Genomic DNA, 24,549 nt, shown 5'->3' with positions numbered 1-24,549 from the left:
CCTTTCTGCTGTAAGACTTTTCTGCAATTCCTTGTACATCTTCCAAACATTACCTGCTTGCACTGAAGCATTCCTAAATTGTTGCCTACCACAAGTTCTTGTTTTTTCAAAAGTAAATGACCAGTTTCCTCAGAATGAAAGCAATATAGAGGAATGACCATGTTAGAGCACTCCAAGGGTATTTGCTAGGGCTCCTCTATGTTTTTGAGCAGAAGCTTCAGATTTGACAGATGCATCAACCCAGGACTGGATTTTCTCCTGACAAAATGTCCACTCAACTCAAACCAGTTTATAGGCCTCTGAATATTTCAGTCTGTACCTGCCCAGTGGTTTGATAGCATAATGTTTAGAAAACTCCATCTACCCTGCTCTGATCTCCTCAGAGCCTGGGGGATGAACAGGATTTCCCTGGAACTGCATCTGCCATGTTACAGTGGCTAGTACCCCCCATAGCGGCAAACAGCAGAGCGACTCAGTGGCTGCTCTAATGAGACCCAGGCAGCAGAGAGATGGATAAAGAAGAACAGTGTTTAGGAGCACATAACAAGAGCAGAAACTCAGAGGCAAAACCAGTACAGATGCTGGAGGTGTGGGGCACTGTAATAAGAAAGTGAATGAGCAGCCTGGAGTTGCAGAGCTGAGAGATAAAAGCAAAGTTCTCCCTCAGCCCTGCATATTTTCTGTGATGCTGAATATACCACTGAGCCAAACTCTTTCCCACAACAGATGATCGGTGTGCAGGGAGAGACTTTAAACCATCAGTTCCAAAATGGATTTGATTCCCCCCTCACAGGCTCTGATCTGCAGAGATCTTCAGCACCTTTTTCTGACTGAGGACCATGAGAGCCATGCTCTGAGCAGAGGAGCTGCTCTCAGAAAGAATGTAAAAGTCTAAAGAAAGCCATGGATAATGGATATTCCAGGCTTCATTCTTTCAAACAAAAAGCACAGTCCCTCTGACCTACAGTTTTACAGGAACTTAGATACTTAATTACCACAGCATTGATTTTGCTGGGAACTGAGAGTCTAAATATCCCTTTTTTTTTTTTTTTGGTGGGTTTTTTTTTCTTAAAAAGGAAGAAGTAGGCTTCTTATAAAATACAGTAATAAATTCTCTTAAATGCATAATGTTGTCATGAACACCCAAAAGAACCAGACAAAAGTCCCCAGATTACTAATTTCTTTACTGGGAGCAGACTAACAGGAGGCAATAGCACCGGAATTAGCAATTCACATTGAATGGTGAGGACAAAACTAAACATTGCTCCTTCAGGGCAGTGAACCACCCATTGCTCTGACTGAGGAATCAACCTGAAGAAAAAGGGCTGGACTAGGTGATGTAATTAATGATGGATGTCCTGTCACATTACAGACAGGACTGATTTAGGATTTTCCTAGTTACTTGCCACATTTCATTGAAATATTTTATTTTTTGTCAGCATTCTTTTGGATGAATGACAGCGTGTGCAGCAATCAGCAGCAGTGGGGCTCAGTTTGGCCCAGACTTTACTCAGAACTGTTCTCCAGGCCTGCCTTCTATCCTTCTCCATCTTTTCTACAAATCTTATTACCATGTGATTTGCAACCAACTCTTAGAAAATGTCAAATTACAGCCAGAACAGAGAGGAAGATTTTGATCACACAGGATTTTCCTGAACTGACGACAGGATCCTTTGAATACATTGTATAGGCTGCCACCCTGAAAGTCCTTAGCTTCATCTTACTGTTGGAATGTGTTGTTTTGCTATTTCACAGCACGGGGGGGAACTCCATCTGAAATACACCAGCTGTTTTTCTTTGGGAAATGTATGCTGTAATCATGTTATCAGTTTACTCATTTTTATAACAATTTTCTTTTTCATATCCTTTGCAATCTGATGTGACTGGATATGCTGCAAGAAAATATTCCTCCTCAACTTGTCAGCTTTGTTACAACACTTCAGTAAAGAAAAAAAAAATAGGGGAACCTTGCTCTGACTTGGCACTTCTGCAGACATTTCTGAGATATGTATTTAGAAAAAATAAAAATTAAAATAAATAAATAAATAAATCACCTAAGGCTTTATCCTGCACCAACAAATTCATTGGAAACTTTCCCTTTGACTTGATCAGATTAAGAAATAGGCCATGGAAGAAAGGGAATGTGATGTGAAGATCTAGTTATCTACATAACTATCACTTTATCAGCTAAAACTGTAATCCTGGGAGGGAAGAGGAAAAGAATAAATCACTGGATATCCATAAACAGTTGGAAGCCTTGGGCTACAGAAATTAGACAGACAACTCTGAATTCCATTATAGGACCTTTGCCCAGAAGCTAAGCCATCCAGGTAAGCCATCTTTGTCCCACACCAGCCTTGTTCTCTGGGCCCTAGGAGCCAGTAGTTTAGTTGCAAATAGCCGTTTGGAGAAGCAGACCTGCAGGCAAGTAGCTAATAAAAAGATGATGAGCCAGGCACTGACTATTTTAGTTCAGTTGTACTTGGGTTTTGCTTGTCTTTCAACGTATATATAAAGATCTTTCTAATTACATCACCACAGTCAGAAGGATAAAGTAAATTTAATCTCGGGAAACACTATAGCAAAAACCTTTCAAGGCTTTCCCAACCCCTTTCTGAAATGGCACCATTCAATCAATCAAAGCATGACTGTTACTCACCAGCTAAAATAAAAGCCCTCCATTTTTGCTCTCTGTAATGACAAAATACAGAAGCTTCATTATAAGAAGACTAACAAGCATGTGAGTCAAAAAAGGAAGTTGCTAGCTGAGACTAATACAATGATTGCAGTGGGCTTCACTGAATAAGATACCACCCTCAGAGTGATCATGTGAGATAACTGGAAATTCTGAGCCTGATATTGTACTTGATGGTTTTACACTTCACTTCAGCTATTCCTAATCTAAACCTGAGCAGACTCATACTCCTTAACTTTTCCCTTATCCTAAAACATCTGCTTCTAGCAAGATATTTGTCATCATTAGAATGGAAGTATCTATATTCTAGTTTCTCAGGCAGGCATAGATATTCCTATTCCTAAATGTCTGTTCTCAGACATCTAAACGTTCTTCTGACATACATTAATCATTCAGGAAAAAGGAGCCAAAGAGGTCTGAATAATCCAGAATCTCAAAGCTGTCACATCAGAGAGACGCATCATAATTTAGCAGATCTCTTTCTCGTGATGCTCCCTTGAGTTAAATGATTTTGTTTAGAAGAATATGGTCTTATACAGAAATTCCTCTCTATTCCCAAAGTAGTAATCATATAAATAATAGTAGCTTCAGATCCACTTTCATATTTTTTCATGATTATTATAATAATGTTAATACATGTTTCCATGTGCTTACCAAGCTGAGAGGTTAGTGTGTGTTATTAGCAAGTTTCACTTAATTGATTTTCCGATACATAGCTAAATTCTCTGCTGGCTCAAAGTAGCACAGCAGCACTGCATTTAACCAGTAAATATACAGGCATTTAGAGGGTCAGCAAAGAGTATACTGGTGAAATTCAGCTTTCAGTTGGTATAAATTGAGAGAGATTTAATTGATTTCAGTTAATGTATTCTAGAGTTGCACATGTATGTTTGGGAGCCAAATTTGGGCCAAGGACAGTAAGGACTGCAGTTACAAAATGCTTGTGACAGAGAAGTAGTATTTAAACTTGGAGGATTAGAGGCAGGTAATAAGCAGGCCATGGCAACAACAGTCTACATAACTTACCTGCCAAAAAATAAAATAAAATTAAATTAAATTAAATTAAAATAAAATAAAATAAAATAAAATAAAATAAAATAAAATAAAATAAAATAAAATAAAATAAAATAAAATAAAATAAAATTAGACTACTGTGGGGTAAAAGATTGTTCCCAGATGTAACTTGTTGAGCATTAGCTAGGGTATATAACTGTTTACAGCACTTTGTGTTGTGACTAAAACATAGGTAAATTATACAACTCTGCAAAAACTGTTGCTTAACCAATTGCCTACTGCTGATAATATTTTTTCAACCTAATTATGAATATTTTTTACCAAAGCTCCATTTCTAGAAGATAGTTAAGCACTTTCCCGTGGTGTCATTTACAAGACAGCATGAAAACAACAGCCTCCAGGTGCTATGAATTGCAAGCTGTTCCTTGTGAAAAGTACCATCAAGACTTAATTTAGTTTTGGCAATCCCATATTTAGCCATATTGTTAAGTATGCTGAAAGAAAAATCTAAAAGGGCTTTTCTCAGTTTTCATGTAAGTGTTGCTATAAAGCTTGTAGAGTGATTTTTTATTTTGTTTTATTTTCTTTGAAGTACTACCATTCTTTTGTCTCTTTTCTTGAACATTGATTGTTTCTTGGTTGTGTTAAAACATCAGCTGAGAGAAGGGAAGTGCCTTTTAACTTTAAAGGATACACACCAAATCTGTAAAACTTCTAAGGCTGAGATATCCTGGCTTGAAGTTTTGAAAATGTACTGTAGAATAACTGTAGTGAGGAAAGATAATCCTGTACTGGGAAAACGTTTAAATATCATTGTATAGATACAGATTTAGTGTTTAATGTGAAATGAAACCTTCTAAACAGACATTCAGTTTTTGAGATCATTTCCTGCTCTGGTTTCTGTATTTTTATGTTTTTGTTGTTGGTGGTGGTTTGTTGGTTGGTTGGTTGGTTTTTCCCTTGGGCTACAATGGTGCAAGCAACAGTGAGCCATGCAGAATTGCCATAAGCAGAACCATAAAAGTCCCTATACCAAGATCCCAATTTTAGGCCCACTCACTTTTGTGGAGACTGAAAGAGGATATTGGAGATCCCAGAAAACCCTGTGAAACCATCTGTCTTTGGGTCAGTAAAAAGTGAGACTTTCTGGGAGCAGGGAGCGGAGGACGAGCTGGGAGCTACTGGTGACCCCAGTACTGGCCATGCCCTCACCCAGGAGGCACCAATCTGCAGTGGGGACAGAGAAAAGGTCCCATCAACAGTCCAGTGATCATCTAACAAGGGCAGGGGGGTGAGTCAAGTCAGCCAAGGGATCAACCAGGGAAATCCAAACAATTCAAGGACAGCAGAAAATGGCCACCTGCAACATAAGTTGGAAAGGGTCTGAGCGCCCTGAGCTGGGCTGAAATGGGGTCCTGAGCCATGGGCAGGGCAGGGGGAGACCTAGGGGAGGCTGGGTGGGAGCAGTCTGGAATAAGTGTCCTCAGAGCCCATACATCAGCAACAGTTGTGGATGTCTTGGACGTGTTAACTATTTGGGACTGTGATTTTGTGAGTGTTTTAGTGTTACTTGTGCTAAATCCAGACTTTAGTCTTTCATTTCAGGTCCAAATATTATTTTTACATACATAGCCTAAGCCCTAAAAAATACCTCTCACAGGTATATATATATATTTTAACCTATGGATGAAACAAGGTAGAACAGACCCAGATTTAGTCCCTAAATTAAAAACACATCTCAAGTACACCTTGTAAATGCTCAGCCATCTGTAATGGTGACATCTTTTACATCTTAAACTTAGCATGTGAAATGAAAATGTCTCGATCACAAGAAGTTTGCTTCTAATAGACAGAAAACTTTCCAGTGCCTCATGTCTCATAGGGCGGCCATGAAACCAGTAAAACCCAGTAAAAGCTTCCTTGAAAAGAGCTGTCAATGAGAGCCTTTTCATTCTTTCTTTCAATACTGTGCCCAGTTGAAACATCATTTCCGAAAAGTGCACTATTAGGAGGTTTGGTAGAGTTTCCAAGTCACATTTCTGTGGGATGAGGAGGTCCAGCATAATGACTATCTGAAGGAGACAGCATGTCAAATGAGCTATGAATGCTGCTTCCTTTTCTGCTTTTCTTTGACCATTATTCATTTTTTCATTATAGAAAGTACTGGTAACTGCTGTGCTTTCAAAATTTACTACTCCGTGATCCCAGAGATGAAAATCCCCTTTCTCTTTTCATACAGGGGAGGAAATCTGGTGTCCCTGTTCTGGTGCTTTGTAGTTGTTCTGGAAAGCCCAGCTTCAGGTGAGAGGCTAGTTCAGTGTCCTCAGCCACCGTGACCTGAGATGGCATCTGCCATGCTCTCTCATGTGCAAAGCACAGAGAAGAGGCTGCTCTAATTATGCCCTAACCAACCCATGTCACAAATGGACATCCACAAATTAATTTATTTCCAGCACAAAAGTCCACATACCTCTTGTCCCTAATCTGGTGCTGAACTTCCATTGACAGTACATGGATTTCTGTGTATGACTTAAGGAGAGGAAAAGGTCTTGGTTATTTATTATTGCTTATACTTTTCTTCCAGGGGGAGCTATTGATATCCTTAGCTTTATTCAGCCTCTTTAAATAAATATGACAAAAGGGTTCTGAGAGTCAAGCTGTGTTGATTCATCTGCAGCACTGTGGTTTCCCAGAAAAGGAACATCAGGGGGATTATACATCCCAAGCTTCCCCAGACTCATAGTGTATACACAACTTCCTCAGCAATTTTAACAAATACACAGGACTGTGGTCAAAAATGGTAAAGTCACCATCTAACACACCACCAGTTATGTTACTCTTGCTACCACAAGCAGGAGAAGAGGACAAAACAGAAAGAGCAGAGAGAAAGCATGGGCAGATGAAACTGTTACAGTTCAATTCAGGAGTAAGAAGTAAGATCCAGTACCCTTCCTAAAAGAAATCTGAGATAATCAATGTGATTAACAGTCTTTTTTTGGAATCCTTGAGGTAAATAGCTTGGCTTTTTGTTAATAAGCTAAACCTTTCCACAAGAACATTCAATTTTGGAAAATGGTTTGAGGTAAGAGCAAGCAAGGCAGAAACTGAGCCATGGAGAATGTCTTGATCCCCACAGCATTCTGGCACGTTTCCTGAGGGTTAAAGACGCATACCAGAAGTGCACGATGGGCTTGTGAACTGGAAAGTGAAAGAGAGAAACTAGCAACTTTCATAGAAAGTTTTAATCTTAAAATAGAGTTGGTTTAAGCGATCAGTATCCTGCAAAGAATCTATACGCTCATTTCTGCTCCTGAGACTTCTCTACTGCCTGCCACTGGGAGATCTGTATGAACATGATCACTACAGGCTGTAATTTAAAACTCAGAACAATGCGTTCATAAATCTAATGAATAACACAATGAGCACAAGCCATACTTGAGAGCGGCAGCAAATGCTGGAAAGCTGATGTGGCTACAAAAACTTTGTCTCATGACTGGCCCAGATTGCTTTTACATGAGTCAACTGACCCCACAGCGAGGGCCTGCGGAGGCTGGGCTTTTCGATTACCATTATTAGGGGCTTATTGCTTCTCAGGTTTCTCACTGCTAGGCTGCCATTCCAGAAAATGACCGTGCCTCTGATGGAAGCATCCCCCAGGGGTGGCTGGTGGTTCATTTTGAGTGCTGTGATAAAATTTTGCAGATGTCTTGGTTAGTAAATAAGCAGGATACTCATATGGTGCCTACACTTACAGGGCTGTCTAACATGGTATTAAGAGAACCTCATATATATTTGTGATAAGATTTTCACTGGCTATCGAGCATGTCTGCTTCAGAACAGTAAGTCGGGTCCACATAACTGAATCAATGTAAAACGGCTAACATCAAAATAGAACTACATTTTACCAACCATAGGGCCCCAATTTATTCAGCGACATAGAAGCAACCCTTGCTACAAGCTAATGAAAAATATCATTTTAGAATACCTCCTCTAGTGCTAAATGCAAGTCCAAATGTACCCAAATACTATATCTTCAGACCTCGAATTTCAGCCCGTACAATGAAGTTTGAGTTCTGAAGCCAGTCTAGATCTGGGTTTGGGATTTAGATTTTAATCTGTCTTGATTTTGCCAACTTCATATCTAATTTTCTTCCCCTTCTCCATCAAGAATATCTTTCCTGTAATGTAAGGAGGGAAGTTTTCTTTGAAAATTTCAATGTTATTTCAGTAGCTCTTGGCTGCTGTTATCTGTAAGGCTGCATTTTAAACTGTTTCAATTTCTATAAGCACCTAAGCAGTTCTCCTCTTCTTTTTAAAATAAGTTAAACACAAGCTATTTCTCACTTGCTAAGAAGTCAACTGCAGGTGAAGAGGGAGCTGGAAGGAGGGACTGGAATCCAGAAATGAAGTGCTTTTTCACATTTCTTTTCCTCTCCAGAGCAGGGACACTATGAAACTAACCTTTAATCTGAGTAATTTGTATGTCAATTTATACAACCTTTGGCTTTGATCTTTCAGTCCTACCACAGTGCAAATTTTGCCTCATATTAAAAATTTGGAAAATCCCCTGGTTATAACATCTGCTCTTTCTCACTTCCCATTCTGCTAGAACCATTTTTTTCTGAAATAGTTGTCTTTTTTGTGGTTCCTTTGAGAAGTGTAGCCCAACATTTCCTAATGAACTTTCATTTCATTGTGTATTTAGACAACTAAATACCACTGTCTCAAGATTTTTCTTTTTATTATATTGCAACAAGTCACACTGCAGAGATCTTAGGAAGTTCAAAAAATTCAAGTGTGCATTCAAAAAATGCAAGTGTGCAGGGCTTTTAAGTACCTGCTAAAGTCTCATTAAGTTCATGCCTGAAGTAAAATCCACCTAAATATTTTGCTGAACAGAGTCCCTTTGGGTCTAATCCAACGCACATTGAAAGCAGTTAAAAAATTCCTATTGACTTCAGTGGGCTCCCAGCCTATTCCTGGGAGGTATTGAGTGTGTGAAGTTCAGTGCTTCTCCTGCCAACCTTCAGTTCTTGCTCTGACATGTGTTCTTTAATTCTTTACACTGTCTCCTCCCAGCAAAGAAATATAAAACTTTTAAGGCATCCCCAAAAGTCCAGAAGAGTTTTTCACCACTGTACTAAATGCACACTTGTCAAAACTGAAGCATTTCAAAAACATTCATTTCCTCCTACAAGTAACATCAAAACAAATAGTTTGAGGTCTAATGTCTAACTGTAGGGATGATATGTGTCATTGCAGCTTTATCATTTTAAGGTTTGTGTTTCTATTTTCATACTAATATTCAGAACATTCATTACAAATCCTATATATATATAAACACAAAATACAAACACACACAATTGTACATATTTACAATCTAAATCTAGTGTTTTAAATAGTTAACAATTTTTTTTCATTTTCAGAATTACAACTTTCAGAAGTTTTGGTTAAGTGGGAAATTTTAAAATAGAAACATTTTCAATTCAGAGTAAAACTAAGCTTCTAAATATTCTGTTTTCCATTGAAGAAACTTCCATTTTTTTCTGTTGACATCTTCTAGAGTATTCCAGATTACATAGCCTTTTATACTTATTTCTCCCTTAAGTCTTTTACTAGCAAATGGGGCAATCCATGCTAGATTAGTCAATACAAACACACATAGCACTTTCACTCCAGCTTGCCTATTTGAAGCAACTTAGAAACGCTAATAAATTCCTCCTCAAATAATCTTGCAGTTAAATGAGTGGTATTTCCAGGACTTAATATACAATGTGACAAGTTAAGCTAAATTCTGCAGAGGAGGGCTCTGGTTTCTGTGTTAATTTAGTGACAGCTTCATTACATTCAAAAACTGAGAGTCAAATCTTCAGAAGGTTTAAGACTGCCAAAGCTCTGAAGTCTAATGAGCTATACTGGTTTTATGCAGCTGGAGATGTGTTCAGCTGAATATAAAATTGGATAATAGGAATTGAGTAAGAAGTAGCCTCTGTTTTATTAAGATAATATATTCAATTTATTTTGTGCAGTCCCTGAACTTTCAAAAAGCCTCTTTACTTTTTTCCTGCCTTTTCACTGAAGCTGTTAAGAGGATGCTTGAGAGTTAGATGATGGAGCTGGGGAGCTGGCACCCAGGAAGGTGTAGGAGGATAGTCCAATAATTTGAGTCATAGGATATACCTGTTAGAGAGATCAGGACAAATTTTAACCACAGTTTAAATTTGTTGCTTAGCGATTTCACAGTTAGCAGGCCGTCAGAATGCACACAGCATGCCATGTCTTTCGTATCCAGGCACAGACTTACCAGAGGGAATAAGGGGCCTGTTGACCCCATCTGCAGAAGCTATTGAGAGCAAGCATGAAGCAAGCATGAAGACAGCACTAAAGCTGCTGCCTGTGGCTGCTGTAGCCCTACTGTTCCCAAGGCTACACCAAAAAGCCTCATACCTTGAGGGCGGGGTGCTGCTCCTGCTGGATCCGTGCCTATAGCAGCCAGTATTAGCCGCTAGGACAGTCCTGGTTTGGCACAGAGCTTGGCATCCAAACACCACTTCTCCTGAAATGCCTTGGCTCTCCAGTGCAGCCTGTTCTTACTCTGCCACTCTCACAAGGGAGGGATTCAGATATTTCTTACCAGTTGTTTGTATGGGAAGCCTTCCCCACATATTTACAAGTGCAGCTGTGAATGACTGTTTATTTCAAGTGATCACTGAGTTATGAAATGTTTTCCACACCTGAAATATTGCATAAAGCCTAGTAGCAACAGGAAAAGGAAGGGAAGGGAAGGGAAGGGAAGGGAAGGGAAGGGAAGGGAAGGGAAGGGAAGGGAAGGGAAGGGAAGGGAAGGGAAGGGAAGGGAAGGGAAGGGAAGGGAAGGGAAGGGAAGGGAAGGGAAGGGAAGGGAAGGGAAGGGAAGGGAAGGGAAGGGAAGGGAAGGGAAGGGAAGGGAAGGGAAGGGAAGGGAAGGGAAGGGAAGGGAAGGGAAGGGAAGGGAAGGGAAGGGAAGGGAAGGGAAGGGATTGGCCTTTCACCATAATAAGGATCCAAATTATGCTTGTCCTGTGAAGAGAGAAACAAAAAATATTGCCAGTCATCTTCAAAAACTTTTTCCTCCTCCATCTTCTCTGCCAGCCTGTCTGTTCACTCTTTCTGAGTCAAAGAGAAAATCATAGAAAACAGTTATTTGAAAAATCATCTTTTGATACTACTTTGGACTTGTCCTCTCTCATGCTTAAGTCAGTGGTGATGTAATTCCTTCAGTCTGATGCACAGTCTGATCCCTGTTTTGCAAGGACCTGATTCTGCAATCATTGCCAGTAAAAGCCAAACTTCTTTCAGTTTCATTCAGAACAGAATTAGGATATTGTTTTTCCCCATGTGAAGCAGTACGTGCTAGGATAAACATAGAAAAATTAAAGAGATTGTTATAGCATGTAAGTTCAGTGAGTTCTTTTACTCCATGAGAAAAATAGCATATTGATTGGGATCTTTTGTTCCCCAAAGGGAAAGAAGTCATGTTCTTCCCTTCAAGATTTTGAAAAAAAGAAGAAAAAAACCAAAGCCTTAAAAACAAAGAAAAACCCAGAGATAGCTCTCTCTGGCACCACTGTAGTACATGCAGAAGGGGGGCAACTGGGAGGCTGGTGGGTCAGTGGAAAAATGTAGATAACTTTTTTAAAAGAGTATATTTTATGGATTCTCAAAATGAGTTGCTGGTCAGGAAAGCTACAGAGAAAAAAGAGGAGACGGTAGACTTAGAGCACATCATCAGCGTCCACCAGCAGAGGACTACAGAAATATTCCATAAAGAGAAGTGCCAAAAATTTCTGAGTCTACAAGTGGGAAGACAAAATGGATACGAGAAAGCCAAGAAAGCCTCCACCCTTCACAATTCTCTGGTCTCTCGGGTTTAGCTAGTGCTTTTAAATCCTCTCACTGACTGTTTCCCCAGTGCTTCTCTGTCAACCAAGCCCCCCCCCCTTCCCCCCAAACTAATTAAACCCGTAGGTAGTAATTTATAATACTGCAATTCATACAATCCCTCTTCATCATTTCAGGATAATCCCAAAGATTTTCTCTCTTTGTGGAGCATTAGCTTATGTTGTACAGCTATCTACATAAAGGCAGCTTACCAAAATACCCCGTTGGAACAGCATTGTGCACAGAGGTGTAATAAATCCCTATATTTTTGAATAACTTAATAGAGTTAGTACTGTGACACATACATGGAAACATAAGCTTTGAAGCTTTGCATCTCACCAGCATTATTTCTCTCCCTGTTTTATCAGCAGCTCTTCTAATGGTTGTGCCAGAGCAACCCCATTGCATTTTTTCTTCCTCAGATGACACTTCCTGGCCAGACTGTGATGCTTGGCTGCAAACCAAGAACTCCCTTGGACTCTTAAAGAGGGGGAAGGCGGGGGAAGAGTGGGCTGCATGGGTAAGGAGCATGTGCCTGGTTTCAGAACAGCAGTTAGTAATGAACAGCATGGATATCTTGTCCAGGACAAGGCTGTGTTGGTTTCAATTCAGCTTTCCAAAAAAAAGTAAATTAGACTGTCACTCTGTAATAGACTCTATTTCTTTGCTTGCTGTGGTACTGCTCATGCACTTGAAGCCTGAACTAGGTGCAACTCTTACAAATTAATGTGACGCTTCGTTTTAGATTGACAGCTTTTTTAAAACTTCTAGGCCATTTTTCTCTTCATTAAGAGTAGATCATGCATTTAAGACCATCTACAGAAAGAATCAGGCTCTAAAAAGTTAAAAACAAAAAATATCTCTTAAAAATAAAATATATTAGTAAAGAAATTGCCAAGTGTTGAATAATAAGAAAAGAATCAAAAATAAAAACATGTTTTCTTCCACCCTTTCTACTCCCTTTCCCCTAAGCCCCCAGCATCTCTTGGGAGCTGTTCTGACTTTCTGCTTAGGCAATTGCTTTAAATCTAAGCAGATCTAGAGTAGTGTGTTTTAAAAAAATAAAAAAAAAAATAAAATAAAAGTATTTTGTCTTTGTCCTGGGGGGTGGGACAATATCTCATTAAACATAAATTGATAAACAGAGTTGTGATATCTGTCATTGTCTGGGTTATCAGCCCTAGCAGGAGTGGTTTGACTTATCATATGGCACCACTGGAATCCAGTTGCCACACACTATACAAAATGACAGGGCCCATTGTAACAGCTGTATGTAATGGGAGTATGTATACTGCCATTTATCTTTCATAGTGAAATCAACTAATCAAATACAGCTATGTATAGTCCATGAGTGAAACTTGCCAAAGTACATATTAAACAGTTGCATTCATTTAATGATTTAAAATGATATTGTTTCTGCACAACGAAGGATAATGAGTCCTATGAGCAGTTGCAATCATTGTTATGCCAAATACTTTACACATAGGAGAAATTTGGAATATTCCCCTAAAAACAAATTATAAGAACTGAAAAAAAATACTTTTCAAATGAAAAAAAAAACCCACCTGTGATTTTCACCCTCTAAGATCTCTATTAACTGCATTAAGAAGATAAAATAAGTTCTTTTTATTACTGTGTTTAGGTTTGATACAATGACTCAAGGAATACATCTCTCCCCTTAGTTATTCAGTAACTTCTGCTGACAGGCCCAATTGTACATTCTGTAAGAAATGTATGCTTCTTATTTGAAAAAGATACAGCTGTTCAACAAAGATTAGGGACTTTGGGAGAGTATTATAGAGACAGGCAGGTAGTAAAATACTACACACCCTCCTGTATCTGCACAGTGATAAAACATTGGAGAAAATCTACCCATTAGCGGGGTAAGACACTGCTGGTTTCAGATACCAGCTGAGCTGACTCTTGGGTACCACCCCTGCATAAACAGTCCAGGTTCTGTGGAAGGACATGGCAGATTCCTCAGCAGTTCCAGTTTTTATGGAACTGGAAGCTCAAGTATTTTGCCTAGACACAGTTGTTCCAGTTGAATAAATCTTTCGTTTTCTTTTTTTCCTTTGTTTTAATAGTTTTAATGATTAATTTAACAGCATAATTACTCTGGCTACAATCATGGCAAGCTGTACACATAGTCCAATCCTTCAGTTCCCTGAGCTTTGGATGAATTTGGCCCAACTAAGACTGGAGGGGTGTGAGAAGCATGGAAACTGTGATGATTTCCAAGATTTTTGACATAAAACCCAGCAGTTTTTGCAGATGTTTTGCTCTGAGGTTTAGGTGTTAATAGGTGCCAGGAGCCAAGACAGAGCACAGAGGGAGATGAACCCATGGAGTTTTCAACTGGAAAGACTTTGAAAGAATCCTCAAAACTGACAGTTCCTGTGTTTTGAATGGATCTAATTACTCTTATGCATAGGACTGAGTCAATTCAGAGCAGTTTCTACTGCTCAAACATGGCTGGGTGGAAACACACAAGGACTCAAGAAAGTCTGACTGCGCTTCAGCCTCTAACCTCATTGCTCCCTCCATGGAAAATTAAAACAAAACAAAAAAAAAGATTATCTGTCTGGGAGAAAAAAGGGAGTTTAAAATTTTGTGGTTTCTCTTACACCTATGCCAGCTCTGAATTAACCCAGTACTAGTAGAGCTGGGCACAGGCCAGCACAAAGGAAAAAGCACAGAACAGCAGTGATTGCTCAGCAGTCAGCACTGTACATGGGGCAGGGATTTTCCTGGTCATTTTTATCCAGTTGATCACTACAATTTGCTGGCCAAATTCTGCCACATCAGCAGATGCACTTCTTAAAAGAAAGCCTCTCCCAGTTTTGCACAGGCAGCACTCTGAGAGTTTGCAGGGTTACTAGCACTTTTCATCAGAGATCTACTGTGAATTGCACTTTTAACTAAAGCCCTCAAAGATTAGAAAATTCTCTCCACTGCTGGACATGTGCATATCCCCAAGTCAATTTATAAAGAGGGATGATCTTGTCCAGTTAAAATAGTAATATAATCCTTGCCTATAGCAGTCTGAGATATGAACTGAAGTGCTGCACATATATATCCTAGGGAAAACAGTGACCAAAACACATGCTATTGTTTCTCATTTGTGGTTTGATTGATGTATGCAGGGAAAAGTAAGCTACTTGGCCTTTTAATGACCTGAAAGACAAAAGAATGGCTGTAATGAAATCATGAAACAGAGAGGGGAAAAAATAAAGAAAGTAATGAAAAAATTATTTCTTTTTCATTCTAGGCACTCAGACAACACTTCCAAACTCTATTTAAAAAGGGAATATTCAGTATCCCAGAGTAACAGTCTGCAGTGATTGAAATACAGCATCAAGGGGTTTGTTTAAGACTGAACCATGCTTTGTACTGCCCTTAGACCTGCTGAAGGCAATCTAGAATGAATTATTATTCCATGAAAGCAGATATAGTCTAACTTCTACTTATTCAGCTGAAAGAAAACAATTCTCACTGGGACAATCTGTGGTCATCACGGAACCATAGAAGATGTGGAAGACTTTCACAGGGTTTCCCATTCTCCCACCTTAAGGGAGCTACATCTATAACCACATGATTCCTGTCCAGTGTTTCTGCTTCCCTTTCTTCAGATGCTCAGAGCCCTGCTGATGTAGTTAGTCCTGGCAGATTAAACCGGGGATGCTAGGTCAGGCACAGCTGTGATACACAGACAAGGGCAGTGCAGTGAAGAGCAGTTCAGAGCTGCTTTTCAAATCTCACCCCAAAAGCTGGTCCAACATGTGTGTGAAACAGCTGAGCTAGAACATCAAAACTTGTTGTAGGGTAAAATTCAAGCCCGGTATATTTAAGTGCAGCCTGATGCACTAGCATTAATTGAACACTTATTAAAATGTGTATACCACTCCTGATACCATTATTTTTTTCTCCATTCCTTCTTTCTGTGCATATATAGAAATGTGCTGATCCTTATGCTGCCCACTTGTCTTACAGAAGCCCAGTGAAACATTCATAAGAACTGACTACCTAGTCTTTGATTAATACTTGAAATATACTGGTTCAGAACTTACATTACATTCCTGATTAGTATTCACACACTGCTTCCATTCAAATCCAAATCTATCTGTTACCAGGTTAACACTAAAGCTAACAGCTTAATTGTCTCACATCCAACCATGCAATGCTACCTGTTATTATGTGACATTCTATTGCTAATAATTAGTTTTTCAAATTTGTGTTAAATAACTGCAAATAAAAGGTGTTTCATGATGTTCAACGGAACTTTATTGATTTTGCCAGCTGATGGGCTGGCCTCCCATGTTCCAGATTTTCTCTCCTTATCCTGAGGTGAGTGGCCAAACTCAACTAGACCAACTATTTAGCTTATCTTCAAAAGTTAAACTATAAAGATTTGCTTTCATGAATGTGTCCTTGAAAAACTGTCTATCAGGAAACTTTTCTTTTAAACAAAATGTTGGAAAAGATTCCTAAGTAGCGGCAGAACTTGTACTGGGAAAGGTTATTCAAGGTTTAATGGGATTGAAATTTTCCTTTGCAATGTAGTCATTAAGAATTACTGTTGTTTGCCTTTTGAAACAAAAATGCTAGCTTGGAAATGCTCCCTTTTATTAAAAATAAAAAATAATAATGATGTACAGTTGATAAAGTTCAAATAATTGGACAGAGCAGCAGAGCTTAAACCAACAATGCATTTGGCGCACAGACGTGATATCTTTTTAAATCTTCATAGGGTCTTTTAGCTTACAGTGAGACATTTCAGAATCCCAGACCACTGCAGAATAAAGGGTTTGCTCTTTCAGGCTTGCACCAATTTCCAGTGATATAATTTTTTTTCCAACTTTTCATTTCTACCAGGTCAGTTCATATTCTACTTGGTAAATACATAGTTTTTTTACAGACCCAGTCTGGAATTCTGCCAAACTCTACCAAAATAAATAAATAAATAAATAAAATTAAAATGAATAAAATCAAAAAGTCAGAAATATATTATTAATGGAGCATCAGTATGGTCTGTCATTAAAGTACATTATTCTCTATTATTAACACATAATAAACCCAAAACTGGTAGAAAGCCAATAAAACAGGGATAAAGTAAAGGGAGTGCTAAAAGTGAAAGCCACTGGTAGACACAAGCCTAGCAGTTGGCTTCCTGCCATACAGGGTGTCTCTGGTAGCCTACCTTCTCAGGGGAGCCATGTAGCTTGTGATTAAAATATCTACCACTCAGCTTTAAGTTTTAAAGTACTAACTGCTAAGTTTTAAGACCTCTAGTTTATGGCTCATACTACTTAATCTAGCTGCTATGAGCTTTGCCATGTCTGCCCCATTCCCAAAGTCAAAATACTATCTAGAGAGATAATCCTGTGTCACATTGGTTTTCTGAACTGGCTGCAACTGAGTGAAAGGAAAAAAAAATTTCTATTACTTCTCCACATCCTAATGTGAACAGCTCTAATCTGTCCTTGTAGTGAGCCCAGTATGATTTGTTTACATCTCACTTGAGACTGAATGTTGAATATTCCCAAGTGTTAACTTAATGTTACTGGCCAGCTGAACTGGCAATGATGTTTAGCAAGTCACTCATTTTGCAACAACCTGATGATGTTCCAAATAACAGATTGGTAGGCCTTGTGGGAAGGTCTCACATTGTCCTCAACAGAATCATCATGTAAAGCCTTCGAAATTTTTCTTAGTAAGTGGAATAAAGTTGGAGCTCAATCAGATCTGCACTTCACTTGACTGAACAACCTCAAAATAAAGTCATCTTGATCAAGCCAAGTCCATGAAGAAGTCATCGAGAAACTCAGTAAGCTTCCTGGTGTACTGAGAGACTCTCAGAGGTGTAGGACTTACACTGCGGAGGGAAGACCAGCTAAGGATGAAGGGAATCCATTTAGACATCCATGAGAGGAAGTACTGGAATTAATATTTATTGCCGACACAAGTAAATATGCTGTAAGAGGGACAAGTGTGCTGACAACAAGAAGTTGAGAGAGACTCAGTAACCTTGTAGCGGCCAGTTAAGATATAACAATGCGTTCTCCAGGAAACCAAAAGTTTGGGTCACAAGCCCTGTGTCCCAATTCCTGTGGCTGTATTTTGACATACCCCCTTCCCCCAAAACAACAACAACAAAACAATTTTAAAAAAATGCTCTCCTGCTTACCTGACTCTGTGACCAGGAATTGAGCTCACCATGATAAATGCAGCAAGTAAAGCTCTGCCAGGTCCTGAAGTAAAAATCTTTGTGACAGCAGTGAAGGAAAATGCATGTATGCTGCTGTTCCTTACGCTGTCCTTTTCCCATGACTGGAGAGCCATGATTTCCAAATCTGGCTGCTCAAGAGCTGATATGCATTCTTATTGCATGAAATATGGTGTGGAGGTTAAATATACAACAGGATGTTAAAAAAAAAAAAATGGAAACGAAAGGCAGAAAGTCAACCAAACCAGACTCGGGATAAATGTGGTGACAGAAGAAGAGTTTGATACAGAAAAAAAACATGACCCCAAAAAACAAGAGAAAACCAAGCCACTAACATTAAAAAATATATATTTTTAAAATCCTTGAAGACTATGAATTCAGTGCAAGGATACAGCAAAAAAATATAACAGTAAGTGTACTGAAAAATCGTACTGTGAGAAAATGCTTTCTGCAGCACTGGCAACAAATCTGAGGTATTTCTTTGACACACTCTCAGTTTTGCTAAATAAGTATAAATTCATGAAAATTCAATTTAGTGATAAGCTGTTCCAGAAGCAAGACTGAAGGCTCGATTCCCTCCACCCGCTTCAAACTCAGTTCAGTACAATGGAATCAAGCTGGAGTTCAAGCTGACCTGGAGAAGGCAACCTCCAGGTGGGACAGAGCCCTGACCCTCTGCAGGTAAGTGCTGAAACACGGGGAGCCCCCCCTGGGAAGCCTGTGACTCCCTAGGTACCAGCATTCCTGTACTCACACACCCAGACATGCCGTCACACAGGACACCGATGCAGCCTGCAGTGTTGTATTTACTCTTGCTTCACAGAGGTGTCTATCCTGTATGGACGCATAAATCAATGCACAGAAACGAGCTTCAGGGCACATGGTAAGCATTGCTCTGAGGTGGCTATTTCATTATTCAGTATCTTAACATAATTTCAGTTGTTTTTCCATCTCAAAATGTCATTATCAAAATGCCAGCAGGTATATTTCAAATACAGTAAGAAACAAACAAGCAAGCCAAAAAGTAAAGGTTAAGTTGCTCTCTGTTTAACATCAACTGCTGTGAACGTGTGAGTGAGGCCAATGGACTGACCTTCCTGTTGTGGAAGGGACAGCAAGAAATTCTCGACGGTCTCCAAGGGAAAACAAGGGAGACCTTGCAAACATCTCTCTGCAGGGGCTTTAAACAATAGCAAAGGTTCTTTCCCAGGGCTGAGTTGTGTATTCCTTTGGCATGCTTTCACAAAAGGGCTGGGTCTTTGAGGTTATCTGCAATGTGCTTAGGCTCAAAGCATTAACATGCCTGATAGCTCAGTACCCTTCACATATTTTTTCTGTTATTGAAGAGTAATTATAGCTCAGAAAAGGAGGATCTCAGAGATGAGCTACTGGACTGAGGTGAAGAAAAGCAGGACTCCAGTCTCTTTTCATGCCACTTCAGGCAAGAAACATGCTTCACATTTCTATTAACCCATCATGCTGCTTAATTCATAAGCTCTTTGAACAGAGGTGTTTTCTTTCCTTGTATATGTAGGTACAGATCAGCAGCACTGTGGAACAATGGTCTAAGCCTCTGCACTAACAGGTGCACACAAAGTGTTATAAATATTGTGACAAGACCTGTGTTGCAACCCCCTCTATGACTAAAAGAATTAAAAACATTATATGGCAACTTTACTTCTAAGTTTTTGAGAAAACTGAGCATTTAATTGCATCAGGTTTTGGTTGCCTTGCCTCTCAGCTTCCCAAACACACATGCCTACTTCTTTACCTGCTTGCTAGTGATTTCCAGTCACTTGGGATGACATCCCTTTGCACTATTGACAGCATCAGGAAGAAAATTCCACCGATAAGCAGGTTCTGAGAACTGCAGCATGTATGTTAAGATTTTGCTGTCAACCACTGCAAAAAAAGTCTGGGTTTGGAGGCAGCTATGGAGCACAGGGATATTTTAAATTGCCTCAGAGAATTAAAGTAAGACTACATTCAAGACCTTTTCACCAAGTCTAAGCATGCCAACTGAAGACATTTCAATAGACAAAAAGGCTGATGTTGAATGTCATCTATTTTACTAGTAGAAACTGAGCGCTGCTTTGCAAATTGTATTTAAAGTGGATGGGTGTGGTATCAGCCAAGGTGTGATACTGTCAGTAGGCACATTTGTGTACCATCCCCACAAACAACTTACATACCTCTTCTCCACGGGCAACCCCTTCCAGCCCAAAGGCAAAGAGCGTTGATCCAGTCCCATCGGCGTCAGGTTGGTTCAGTACTACACCACCTCAAAATGCTGCAGGATCCCTGCACACCTCCACTCCATCCTGGACTTCTCTCGTGAAATTCATGGGGGAGTCCTGGACAGAAGTTCTCCCTCTCCGGGACACACATTCACCAGAAAGCGATGGCAGAGGGCTCTCAAAGGTTTGCAAGAAAGCCGCAGACTTGGCCTCACAAGGATGCTGAAGACTGTGACAGCAAGCACAAAGCTTGGTAATGTACAGTGAATGTGTTATCTGCCTAGCCCCATACAGGGCTTCAGCTCTTTCATCTGAGAAACCTGTTGCTTTTTTGTTTGTTTGTTTGTTTTTAAGCCAGAGTACTGATCTTTGTGCAAAAGAATCCACTTTATTTTGACATATTATGCAGGAAATTGGCTCCTTTTCATTAAGGACGCAAAAGCTTGATGGTCTTGCCAGATTCATGCAAGTGTTTGGCCTGATCTGAAACCACCAGACCTGCCTGTTCCAATAAGCTTTCCATGGGTGCACCAATGCACATCAGTATCTCCAGAACAAAATAAGAACCCCAAATTTCTGACCGAAATAAAGGATAAGAACTATGGGAGTCTGTAAAGCGAATCATCCTCACCGCATGGAAGGAGAATATGTGAAATATTTTATATCATTTTTAAACACCACTTCCCTTATTTACCAAATACAAGGACACTCATCCCTTTGTTATGTGTACAAGCTGTGTTTCTGTTTTCCGTTGCTCAATTCTCTCAGAACCTCTGCTCAGCTCAAGAGCTTTTTGATGGACGGACTCAATATGCTGCTTTAACCAGTTTTGTGAATTCTGGGCTCCACACTGAAATCTTTGTCCATATCCAGCAAGGACACCACTCAGCAGAAACTACAGTTATCTGTTCTGCTGAATAAAAATGGGGCAAACAGGCAAAACTATTGAAGAATGTTGTTTATACTAGGCTAAACTCTGCTCAGCTACAGAAGGGTAGCTGTATTTGAAATAAACAGAAATGGCCTCTTGTGACAGCTGCATTTCATCTTCTCCACAATGGCAATGGGAAAAAGAACAAAGTGTATCAGCACTAAGAATATTTTAATAGGACTAGGATTAAACGTAATTGCCTTGTCTTAAGAGATCATTTTATCAAATCCACTGCCTTACTCCCAGTTAAAGCCCAGTCAGCATACCTCTGGCTCTTTAAAATAGTGAGAGAGCAAGAGAGCATTTTTTCTACATGTTAAGGCAGGCATGAGGCATTTCTGCTTTGCCTGGAATAAAACACGTATGAGAGATGCTGTTCATTTGCCACTTCCAACCCCACCTGTGAATGCTTGTGGCTGCTGAAGCAGTTTATGGCAGCATGTTTCTAGGATCATGAGGCTGATGGCACTTTGTTTACTTCTGCTTTGCTATAAATAAGTGAATGAGCAGCCCCAGATGTAACACTTTTGCTCTGGATGTAAGGATTTCCTTCGCCAAATTCCTAAGAGGTGAAAGTGAAGATTTAATCAGTCTTTACACTTTTATATTTTTTAAATTATTTAACTTTTATTACTGTTGCACCATTTATACAATTACATATAATTTCAATGCATCCATTGTACATTTTGTTTTTTCATTTGTTTTCCAATGAGTGTGTGTTGGTGTCTGTGACACAGAATGGAAGAGAAACTGGAACTGCAATGAACGCAGACTTTTTCATTTCCACTGACCAATAAACAGAACTACAGGTGCACCCAACCACGGACATGCATTAACTCGTCATGAGAAATCTAGGTAGGCTAAGTAGGATGAGAATGCTTTTTACTCCCAAAAAATATTTGGAGAGGAAGAATTGGAGGATTGGCATTGAGAAATATGTGGACAGCTAAGTGGGTTTTGTCTGAAAGCTGGCATTCATCCACTGCATTAAAAAAATATCAAAATAAGAAAGGCTGTAAATAAAATTAAAAAAAAAAAAAACACAGAAAATACTGCTTTCATAAAGATCTGATTGCCTTGGCACAAACCCAGTGGGCAGAATCAAACGCATCACTCCCAAACCCCATTACAGAACAAAAAGAAGATTTTGATACATTGGTGGAATGCATTTACAGCAGTTCAGATACAAAAGATGTGCTGTACTTTCAGACATCCATCTATTTTACTTTTTTTTTTTTTAATGCAGGACTTGTGTCAAGTTGGCAGAAAGTATATTAGATATTTCCCCACAAAAATACTATTTGGATTCTCCCCCCTCCCTCCCTCCCAACTTGATGGGACATCCTTTTCACTTTTTTTTTCCTTTTATTTCTGGGCAATACTTATTGTTATTTCAGATCTGAAACGAGTTAGTATAGCTGAAAAAATAAAAAAAAAGACACAGGTTGTTTTAAGTGGTTGTTTCAATAGGCTGTCCAATTTAATCTTGCACTGCTATGGTTTGATCCGAATTAGTCGCTGGGGCTTCAGAAGGTTTCGCTTCCTCTGGTGGGACTGCAGGGTCCGAGGCCTTGGCAGTGGAACTAGGTGCTGCTGTGGCTGCCGCGCTCTCCTTGGAAGAAGGTGCAGCCTCGCTGCTGCTAGGTTTTGAGTCTGAAGCTGGGGCCACTTCGCTTTTAGTTTCTTGGGCTGCAGGCGTTGCGGGAGCCTCAGTCTTTTTGGCTTCCCCTTCTTCTTTGCTCTTGTCATCTGCTTTGCTGGGAGCTGTGGCTTCTGAAGGCTGAGAAACTTTTGCATCGCTGCTAGGCTCAGAGGTTTTGGGTGCTTCACTACTGGCAGCAGGAGCAGAGGCTGCAGTTGGCTCCTCTTGCTTGGGTGCCTGTTCGTTGTTCTTCTGCGGCTCTACTTTCGCATCGACAACAGCCTCTGACTTCTCTGGTTCTGCTTTCTGGGTTTCTTCCTGGGTCACTGTTTTCTCTTTCTCCCCTTCTTTTTCTTCCGTCTTATTGGCAGCGACCTGAGAATCCTTCTCGCCCTTCTCCTCCTTGTTGTTCTCCTTCACTTCTGTGGTCTCTGTAGTTTGCTGGGCATCCTCAGCCTCCTTTGGAGTCTCCTCTTCCTCAGCTGCTGCTCCTTCAGCCTTCTTGTCTTTGTCTTTAGCTTTTTCATCATTGACACTGTACCCCTTCTTCTTCTTGCTCAGTTTGCCTCCCATTCTGGAGTTCTGTAATGGAAAAGAGAAAGAGGTGGTTACCCAAAATGCAGTGTTTACCGCTGAGAGAAACAAAAAGCAGATCAGCTGAAGTGCAAGAGGGAAATTTCAGTCTCTGGAAAAGAGGACAACATCCGTCTGGTCAGGCACTAGCAGCTGAGCACACTGAGCCTGCCGAGCACTACTGCTGCCGAGCCTCCAGCCCTACAGCACCGCGGTCCCCAGGCCCCACTCTGCCCCGTCCCTTACGATCAGTCTATCCCAGAGTCCCTCCAACCCTAACTACCCTTATGAGCAAGGCAAGGGAGGGACAGGATGGTGGAGGAGTAGCATATACTGCAACCCCTTCCACCCTGAGAAAGGGATGCAGCATGAGGAAGCCGGTCCCTCACAGCCCCACACAGTGGAACGGGTACAGATGAGAAACACGGAGCCCGAACTACAGCAAGCCCTCTGCCCCTTGATAAGGCAGCTAAAGCAACAGGGGAACCCCTGAGCTGTGCGTCCTATGTGGTATCGTGCAATAAAAGAGATGGGGAGAGACGGGCACGTGCTTTGTGGCCTCTGCTCAAGGTTTTCAAGCATCAGAAGTGACCGGGTACACAGTTCTGCTGCTTAAAAGAAATGATATGGCTGCACACATTGAGCACATGTGTAACCATATTGGCATTTACATATCCTGCGTGTGCGAGTCTCAGCTAAGAATATACAACATCTTTCAGAGTACTTCGAGCAAACTCTGCCTATTAAAGCAGGAGATGCTTACAGATACATTGTTTCATTCATGAACTTGAAAATCCCTACAATTGCCTAAAAAATACGCTCCTGATATTAAAACAAATATATCATTCAGACTCAACAACAGACTCAACAAATAAAAACATAATCTCATGGTTTCATGCCATTTGAAAACAGTGGAGAAGGTAATTTTTTTAAGTACTGCCAAACAAGTGTTTATGAGCTTCTCCAAGTGGAGCTCAATCATTCTAATTTTCTGTTTTTCCAAGGCACATAGTCTTGTAGGCCCTATATTTTTTCACACACTTGCAAAATTCATGAATACAGACCAGTAAAAATTCATACGAGAGCTCATAGAAGGCTGTATAGTAAATTACTTTAAATGCCACCAAGAACTGTCTGCCTCTCAACAGTTCACCTGCTGTGAACTTGTGCCTTGTGAACTTCACTGTGCCTTGTACCACCTTCACTGGTACAAGGCACAGGCACAGCCCAAGAGCAGACCTTCCACATGTCTTGGGCAAAAATGAGAAATTATGATCAGCAGAGAACTGTCTGATTTCAGGTCTCAAGGAG

The 24,549-nt window shown here is 40.1% G+C and overlaps 2 protein-coding genes across 2 annotated transcripts in view; one reads left to right on the top strand and one right to left on the bottom strand.

Moving 5' to 3' along the window:
- The window catches only part of MYO10 (myosin X), a 552,927-nt gene that overhangs the window by 224,357 nt on the left and 304,021 nt on the right, over nucleotides 1–24,549 (top strand). The window lies entirely within an intron of this gene.
- The window catches only part of BASP1 (brain abundant membrane attached signal protein 1), a 51,731-nt gene continuing 48,805 nt past the window's right edge, over nucleotides 21,624–24,549 (bottom strand). Inside the window, exon 2 of the mRNA XM_080578625.1 lies at nucleotides 21,624–23,247. Coding sequence (XP_080434751.1) covers nucleotides 22,504–23,238 — 735 coding nt within the window. The 5' untranslated portion in view covers nucleotides 23,239–23,247 and the 3' untranslated portion in view covers nucleotides 21,624–22,503. The remainder of the gene's footprint in view (nucleotides 23,248–24,549) is intronic.

Source organism: Anser brachyrhynchus, assembly GCF_964034855.1.
Source record: "Anser brachyrhynchus genome assembly, chromosome: 2".
Lineage (NCBI taxonomy): Eukaryota > Metazoa > Chordata > Aves > Anseriformes > Anatidae > Anser > Anser brachyrhynchus.
Note: the sequence above shows the minus strand (reverse complement) of the source record. Positions and strands in the feature narration are given on the sequence as shown.